At 50.5% G+C, this 9041-nt stretch overlaps 1 protein-coding gene across 1 annotated transcript; it reads left to right on the forward strand.

Annotated features, from left to right (window-relative positions):
* The first annotated feature begins 384 nt into the window (after window positions 1-384).
* LOC135895322 (olfactory receptor 51G2-like) lies at window positions 385-1320 on the forward strand. The gene has a single exon (XM_065423393.1). The coding sequence runs from the start codon at window positions 385-387 to the stop codon at window positions 1318-1320; it is 936 nt and encodes a 311-aa protein (XP_065279465.1).
* Window positions 1321-9041: the final 7721 nt, after the last annotated feature.

The raw sequence follows: 9041 nt of genomic DNA on the forward strand, positions 1-9041 counted from the left end.
GTAACTTCTGGACTGCCTGAGGGGTCCCGACCCCCACTATGAGAACCCCTGAACTCGTGTATGTTGGGGGAAACTTTTCCTAGGAGCTGGTTATATCATATCTGCCTATTGCAGGGCTTCTTCCACCTTCCTCTGCGGCCTCTGGAACTGGCCACTGGATACTGGGCTAGATGGACTGCAGGTCAGATCCATTCTGGCAGTGCTTGTCTTCCTATCAGTGGTATAAATCTAAGACTATGTTTTTGCTGATCTTCCTTGAGCTCCTGGGGGACTCTAGACTTTCACTGAGGGGAGAATGATGTCTAGTTAAATATCATCTAGTCTCCTGTTGTTTTTCCTTTCAGGAAAGAAAGCTCAAAACTCCTTGGACCTGCCCGGTACATTATGTCAGCTGTCAATGACACCAAATTCAACTCTGCAGTGTTCCTTCTCACCGGGATACCTGGTCAGGAAGACGTCCATCTCTGGATCTCTATCCCCTTCTGCCTAATGTATGTCATTTCGATAGTAGGCAATTCAGTCATTCTGTTCATTATAAAAACAGATCCAAGCCTCCATGAGCCTATGTATATTCTCCTTTTCATGTTGGCCATCACAGATCTTTGCTTATCGATATCCACCATACCAACAATGCTGGGCATATTCTTGTTTAACTCTAGGGAGATCAGCCTCAATGCCTGTTTTGCCCAGCTGTTCTTCATCCACTGGCTTCAATGCATTGAATCCTCTGTGCTCTTGTTGATGGCCTTTGACCGCTTCATCGAGATCTGTAACCCACTGAGATATGCTGCCATCTTAACCCTGCCAAGAATAGCCAAGATGGAACTGGTGTTTGTGCTAAGAGCAGTGGCCATAACATTTCCCCTCCCTTTTCTCCTGAAACGGTTCCAATACTGTAAAGCCAATGTCCTCTCCCATTCCTACTGCCTGCACCAGGAGGTCATGAAGATGGCTTGTGCGGACATCAAAGTGAACGACATCTATGGCTTATCTGTTACACTCATAACTATGGGGTTGGACTCGCTGCTCATCTTCCTCTCTTATGTGATGATCTTCAAAACGGTGCTGAGTGTCACGTCCCACACAGAGTCCCTCAGGGGCCTAAACACCTGCGTCTCCCACCTCTGCGCCATCTTGCTGTTCTATATACCAGTGATTGGTCTGGCTGTGATACACAGATTCGGAAATAGCTCTTCTCACTTGCTTCAGGTTGTCCTGGGCTATATCTACCAGCTGGTTCCGCCCCTGATAAATCCAATTGTGTACAGTGTGAAAAGTAAACACTTTCGTGCGAGGATAATCAGAGCATTCATCAAGTGAAGGGTCAGTTAATCATCCGGTTCCAGTGCTGGTGACACGGGAGATGAAAAAAATGGTCTATGGCCACCTAGTCCACCCTGGATCCTCTTCCCCCGACACCCCTCCCTCTGCCCCATCTCTTCCCCCAAAGCCAACCCCCCTGCTCCTCCTCTTTATCTGAGGCTCTGTCTCCTCTCCAGGCTGTAAGCCATAACCAGGCCTTGGTAATAGCTGCCCAGAGTACCAGAGCAACTGAGAGGAGTCACAGACCCTCCCACTGCCCTGGACAGGAGGCTTGCGGGCCTGAGATAAGCCTATGTCATTGCCCCAAGGATGTACTACCCAGGGAAGGTGGAGAATCCTGGGCTACCCACAGCGACCTGGGCTCCATGGGTAGCTCTTACCACAGTCCAGCTCTGGCCTATCCAGGGAGCAGAGCCTTGGAGAAATGGAGGAGAATGGGGCAGGGCCTACTGGGAAGTAATGGGGTAGGGGGACCTTCGGGGAAAAGGGTGTGCGGCAAGCCTGAAGCAAGGCTGATGGCACCAAGCAGGGAGGTGGGGGGCTCCTGAGTAAAGGAGGAGGATGGGGCTGTAGGGTAGGAGAGTTTGTGTTTTGCAGAAAACTGAATAAATGTGACCCGCCCAAACGGGCCTCTTATTTTAAGTATTTCAGGCTGAGAGTAAGGGTATGTCTACACTATGAAATTAGGTCGAATTTATAGAAGCCGGTTTTATAGAAATCGGTTGTATACAGCCGATTGTGTGTGTCCCCACATAAAATGGTCTAAGTGCTCTAGTCGGCGGACCACGTCCACAGTACCGAGGCTAGCGTCGACTTCCGGAGCATTACACTATGGGTAGCTATCCCACAGTTCCCGCAGTCTCCGCCACCCATTGGAATTCTGGGTTGAGATCCCAATGCCTGAATGATGCAAAACAGTGTCGCGGGGGGTTCTGGGTACATGTCGTCAGGCCCCTCCCCCTCCGTCAGAGCAACGGCAGACAATAGATTCACGCCTTTTTACCTGGGTTACCTGTGCAGACAACATACCATGGCAAGCATGGAGCCCGCTCAGCTCAGCTCACCGTCACCATATGTCATCTGGGTGCCGGCAGACGTGGTACTGCATTGCTACACAGCAGCAGCAGCAGCTAACTGCCTTTTGGCGGTAGACGGTGCAGCATGACTGGTAGCCTTCATCAGCGATCTGGGTGCTGGCAGCTCTGGGGCTGGCAGCCGTAGGGCTGCATTGCACCAGCCCCTTGCTTTTTGCCTTTTGGCAGTAGATGGTGTATTACGACTGGTAACCGTCGTCGTCGTACAGCAGTGGCTGGAACTCCATATGTCCCCCAGTCCCCCATCCCCCCAGTCATATTCTGCTGCCTTCACAATGACGATGATGGCTATCAGTCGTAGTATGCCATTTTCTGCCAAGCGCCCAGTATTTTCTGCTAAGCACCCAGAAGAGGCCGAGGGCGATCTGGGTGCTGGCAGACGTGGGGCTGGCAGACGTGGGGCTGCATTGCTACACAGCAGCAGCCCCTTGCCTTTTGGTAGAAGATGGTATATTACGACTGGTATCCATCGTCATCGTACTGCAGTGGCTGTCAATCATGGGCACCTGGGCAGACAGTCTTGACGATGATGATGGCTATCAATCGTAGTATGCTATTTTCTGCCAAGCACCCAGAAAATGCCGAGGGCTATCAGTCATGCTGCACCGTCGTCTGCCAGCTTAAGATGTAAAAAATAGATTTGTTCTGTATTCATTTGCTTCCCCCTCCCTCCGTGAAATCAACGGCCTGCTAAACCCAGGGTTTTGTGTTCAATCTTTGGGGGGGGGGGCATTCTGTGTGACAGTTGTTTGTGTTTCTCCCTGATGCACAGCCACCTTTGTTGATTTTAATTCCCTGTACCTGTACGCCATGTCCTCACTCGCCCCTCCCTCCCTCCCCCGGTCCGTCAGATACTAGTTTCGTGCCTTTTTTCAGACCAGACGCCATAGCTTGCACTGGGATCATGGAGCCCGCTCAGATCACCGTGGCAATTATGAGCATTATGAACACCACGCGCATTGTCCTTGAGTATATGCAGAGCCAGGACATGCCAAAGCAAAACCAGGACCAGCCGAGGAGGCGATTGCAGGGCGGCGACGAGAGTGATGAGGAAATTGACATGGACATAGACCTCTCACAAGGCACAGGTCCCAGCAATGTGGAAATCATGGTGTTACTGGGGCAGGTTCATGCCGTGGAACGCCGATTCTGGGCCCGGGAAACAAGCACAGACTTGTGGGACCGCATCGTGTTGCAGGTGTGGGACGATTCCCAGTGGCTGCGAAACTTTCGCATGCGTAAGGGCACTTTCATGGAACTTTGTGACTTGCTTTCCCCTGCCCTGAAGCGCCAGAATACCAGGATGAGAGCAGCCCTCACAGTTGAGAAGCAAGTGGCGATAGCCCTGTGGAAGCTTGCAATGCCAGACAGCTACCGGTCAGTTGGGAATCAATTTGGAGTGGGCAAATCTACTGTGGGGGCTGCTGTGATCCAAGTTGCCAGGGCAATGAAAGACCTGGTGATATCAAGGGTAGTGACTCTGGGAAACGTGCAGGCCATAGTGGATGGCTTTGCTGCAATGGGATTCCCAAACTGTGATGGGGCCATAGACGGAACCCATATCCCTATCTTGGCACCGGAGCACCAAGCCACCGAGTACATAAACCGCAAGGGGTACTTTTCAATGCTGCTGCAAGCCCTGGTGGATCACAAGGGACGTTTCACCAACATCAACGTGGGATGGCTGGGAAAGGTACATGATGCTCGCATCTTCAGGCACTCTGGTCTGTTTCGAAAGCTGGAGGAAGGGACTTTCTTCCCGGACCAGAAAATAACCGTTGGGGATGTTGAAATGCCTATCGTGATCCTTGGGGACCCAGCCTACCCCTTAATGCTATGGCTCATGAAGCCGTACACAGGCAGCCTGGACAGTAGTCAGGACCTGTTCAACTACAGGCTGAGCAAGTGCCGAATGGTGTTGGAATGTGCATTTGGACGTTTAAAAGCGCGCTGGCGCAGCTTACTGACTCGCTCAGACCTCAGCGAAAAGAATATCCCCATTGTTATTGCTGCTTGCTGTGCGCTCCACAATATCTGTGAGAGTAAGGGGGAGACATTTATGGTGGGGTGGGAGGTTGAGGCAAATCGCCTGGCCGCTGATTACACGCAGCCAGACACCAGGGCGGTTAGAAGAGCACAGCAGGGCGCGGTGCGCATCAGAGAAGCTTTGAAAACCAGTTTTGTGACTGGCCAGGCTACGGTGTGAAACTTCTCTTTGTTTCTCCTTGATGAACCCTCCACCCCCCCACCCGGTTCATTCTACTTCCCTGTAAACCAAACACCCCACCCTCCCCTCCCCCCTTCGAGCACCGCTTGCAGAGGCAATAAAGTCATTGTTACTTCACATTCATGCATTCTTTATTAATTCATCACACAACTAGGGGGATAATTGCCAAGGTAGCCTGGGATGGGTGGGGGAGAAGGGAAGGAAAAGGACACACTGCAGTTTAAAACTTTAACTCTTATTGAAGGCCAGCCTTCTGATGCTCGGGCAATCATCTGGGGTGGAGTGACTGGGTGGCTGGAGGCCCCCCCACCGTGTTCTTGGGCATCTGGATGAGGAGGCTATGGAACTTGGGGAGGAGGGCTGTTGGTTACACAGGGGCTGTAGCGGTGGTCTCTGCTCCTGCTGCCTTTCCTGCAGCTCAACCATATGCTGGAGCATATCAGTTTGATGCTCCAGCAGCCAGAGCATCGATTCTTGCCTTCTGTCTGCAAGCTGACGCCACCTATCATCTTCAGCCCGCCACTTGCTCTGTTCATCCCGCGATTCAGCCCGCCACCTCTCCTCTCGTTCATATTGTGCTTTTCTGTAGTCTGACATTGACTTCCTCCACGCATTCTGCTGTGCTCTGTCAGCGTGGGAGGACATCTGGAGCTCCGTGAACATATCGTCCCGCGTCCTCCGTTTTCTGCTTCTAATTTTCACTAGCCTCTGTGAAGGAGAAACATTTGCAGCTGGTGGAGGAGAAGGGAGAGGTGGTTAAAAAAGACACATTTTAGAGAACAATGGGTACACTCTTTCACGTTAAATTTTGCTGTTCACATTACACAGCACATGTGCTTTCGTTACAAGGTCGCATTTTTCCTCTTATATTGAGGGCCTGCCGGTTTGGTGTGAGAGATCACTCACGCAGTGCCAGGCAACAGATTTCGGCTTGCAGGCAGCCATGGTAAGACACAGTCTTTTGGCTTTTTTAACCTTCTTAACATGCGGGAATGGTTTCAAACAGTAGCGCCCTCATTTCCCATACCAAGAACCCATTGGATTGGCCATTTAAAATGGGTTTGCAATGTAAAAGGACGGGCTGCGGTTTCCGGGTTAACATGCGGCACAAACCCAACTAACTCCCCTCCCCCCCCACACACACCCAATTCTCTGGGATGATCACTTCACCCCTCCCCCCCACCGCGTGGCTAACAGCGGGGAATATTTCTGTTCAGCAGAGCAGGAAGGGGCACCTCTGAATGTCCGCTTAATAAAATTGCCCCATTTCAACCAGGTGACCGTGAATGATATCACTCTCCTGAGGATAACAAAGAGCGATAAGGAATGGATGTTGTCTGCATGCCAGCAAACACCGGGACCATACGCTGCCATGCTTTGTTATGCAATGATTCCAGACTACGTGCTACTGGCCTGGCATGGTAAAGTGTCCTACCATGGCGGACGGGATAAGGCAGCCCTCCCCAGAAACCTTTTGCAAAGGCTTTGGGAGTACATCCAGGAGAGTTTTCTGGAGATGTCCCTGGAGGATTTCCGCTCCATCCCCATACACGTTAACAGACTTTTCCAGTAGCTTTACTGGCCGCGATTGCCAGGGCAAATTAATCATTAATCATTAAACACGCTTGCTTTTAAACCATGTGTAATATTTACAAAGGTACACTCACCAGAGGTCCCTGTGTGCCCTCAGGGTCTGGGAGCACACCTTGGGTGAGTTCGGGGGTTACTGGTTCCAGGTCCAGGGTGATAAACATATCCTGGCTGTTGGGGAAACCGGTTTCTCCGCTTCCTTGCTGCTGTGAGCTATCTACATTATCTCCATCCTCATCTGCCTCGTATCCCGAACCCGCTTCCCTGTGTGTTTCTCCAGTGAGGGAGTCATAGCACACGGTTGGGGTACTGGTGGCTGCACCTCCTAGAATGGCATGCAGCTCCGCGTAGAAGCGGCATGTTTGCGGCTCTGCCCTGGACCTTCCGTTTGCTTCTCTGGCTTTGTGGTAGGCTTGCTGTAGCTCCTTAATTTTCATGCGGCACTGCTGTGCGTCCCTGTTATGGCCTCTGTCCTTCATGGCCTTGGAGTCCTTTTCTAATATTTTGCCATTTCGTTTACTGCTACAGAGTTCAGCTAGCACTGATTCATCTCCCGATATGGCGAGCAGATCCCGTACCTCCCGTTCTGTCCATGCTGGAGCTCTTTTGCGATCCTGGGACTCCATCACGGTTACCTGTGCTGATGAGCTCTGCGTGGTCACCTGTGCTCTCCACGCTGAGCAAACAGGAAATGAAATTCAAACGTTCGCGGGGCTTTTCCTGTCTACCTGGTCAGTGCATCTGAGTTGAGAGTGCTGTCCAGAGCGGTCACAATGAAGCACTGTGGGATAGCTCCCAGAGGCCAATAAAATTGAATTCCGTCCACACTAACCCAATTCCGACCCGCTAAGGCCGATTTTATCGCTAATCCCCTCGTCGGAGGTGGAGTAAAGAAACCGGTTTAAAGGGCCCTTTAAGTTGAAAGAAAGGGCTTCGTCGTGTGAACGTGTCCAGGCTTAATTCGATTTAACGCTGCTAAAGTCGACCTAAACTCGTAGTGTAGACCAGGCCTAAGTCATTGCAAGGACCTTAGAGGGAAGGGCAAGGTATCTGCAGGGCTACCTCAGGCCACAAGGGGGCACTCTGGGGTATCACCTATCCACAGGGACTTGGCCAGAATGGGCTGTGCTCCTGGAAGCTGTTACCACCAGACGGAGGTTAGCCCAGCCCCAAGGCTGCTCTAAACTCTGCTGAGGCAGGGGTAGAACAGACCAGTGAATCAAACCCCTGGAACTGGTTCCTTGCCATCCCCGTTCTCTGCACCACAGTGGGGAGCTCTGCTGGCACAGCAGGGGCTCCAGCCGGGCCTGTCTCCACTCAGATGGCTAGAAGGCTGGTCCTGTGGTTTGGGCACGGCTCTGCAACTCAGGGAAGCTGGGTTTGATTCCCTTTCCATGTGTGACCATGGGCAAGCCATTGGGTGTCTCTGAGTCTTTCCACAGGTGAATAATAGCCCTGCCCTGCCTCACAGAGGTGGGGGGAGTATAAATACATTTGAGATGCTCTGAGACCTGATCCTGACCGTCACCCACTCCATGGTCAATGAGAGTCGCTCTAGCACTGGATATATACCTCACATGCTGCATCCAAATATCCATCATCACCAAGTTTAGGGGTAGCTGGATCTGGGGGAGGAGGGGTATTTTGGGTCCAGTACAGAACTAGCAGCAGGCATTTGGAGCTGGGTTTGGATCATGCTCCTTTCTATTAAGGATGTTGATTGCCTTTCTTACATGGCTCGTGCATGTCTCATGCCTGAACATGAGAAGGAGACACTCTGAGCTGTGCCTCAGGAACCAGTGACTGTGCGAGTCCGTCACTGTTATGTCCGGCTGTCTGTGGTGTAACCCTGTTCCTTACAACCGGGGGCTCTGTAGCCTAGTACAGAGGGAAACAGTGTCTCTACCACCGATGGATTGTGTGACCAGAAATGTCCACTTACCAACCCTCAGTGCCATCATTTGTGGGTGCCCCGCTTGAGATATGGCCATCAGTTCCAACTCCTGGGATTTTACTGGGAGTCACACACCTTTTCCTGTCTTTCTTAAAGACCCAACTTCTGGGATCAAGACACTGCATGTGAATTGGAGTTTTCACTTTTCTTAAAAATGTTTATTTCAAAAAGTGGGTTACAAAAAAGTCAAAAACCTGAAGTAGGTGCATCCCAAAGACTCAGAAATGAAAGGCAAATGAAAACGAAACCCACATTAGAATATTTTTAAATCTCATTATTTTAAACCAATCTCATGATTTTTGGGGGTGTTAGTGATAATTTTTGAATGGGGTTTGGCGGTACTGCATACCTAGTTTAAAAGATCTGAAGAGCAACTAGCAAAAGTCAGAAAAAATAATAGCTCCCTTTTTTCAAAGTATATCAGAAGCAGTAAGCCTGTGAATCAATGAGTGGGGCAACTGGACGATCCAGGTGCTAAAGCAGCACTCAAGGAAGATGAGGCTGTTGCAGAAAAGCTAAATGAATTCTTTGCATTAGTCTTCACTGCAGAGGATGTGAGAGAGATTCCCACACCTGAGCCATTCTTTTTAGGAGACAAATCTGAGGAACTCCCCAGATTGAGGTGTCAGTAGAGGAGGTTGTGATGCTGCACCCCATATTCGTCATTGTGGTATGATTATGAAATGATTATGACGCAACTAGGACAAGATATGTCTTGTGAAGCGTCATTGGAAAAATTATGATTTGCTGAATATGTTTTTTCCTATTTGTGTGCATGTTTCATTTTTCTACCTGAAGTTACGAATATTGACTATGTATCTGTAATTCAAATGTGCATATTCTGGGTAACACC

The sequence above is a fragment of the Emys orbicularis genome, chromosome 1 (assembly GCF_028017835.1).
Source record: "Emys orbicularis isolate rEmyOrb1 chromosome 1, rEmyOrb1.hap1, whole genome shotgun sequence".
Classification (NCBI taxonomy): domain Eukaryota; kingdom Metazoa; phylum Chordata; order Testudines; family Emydidae; genus Emys; species Emys orbicularis.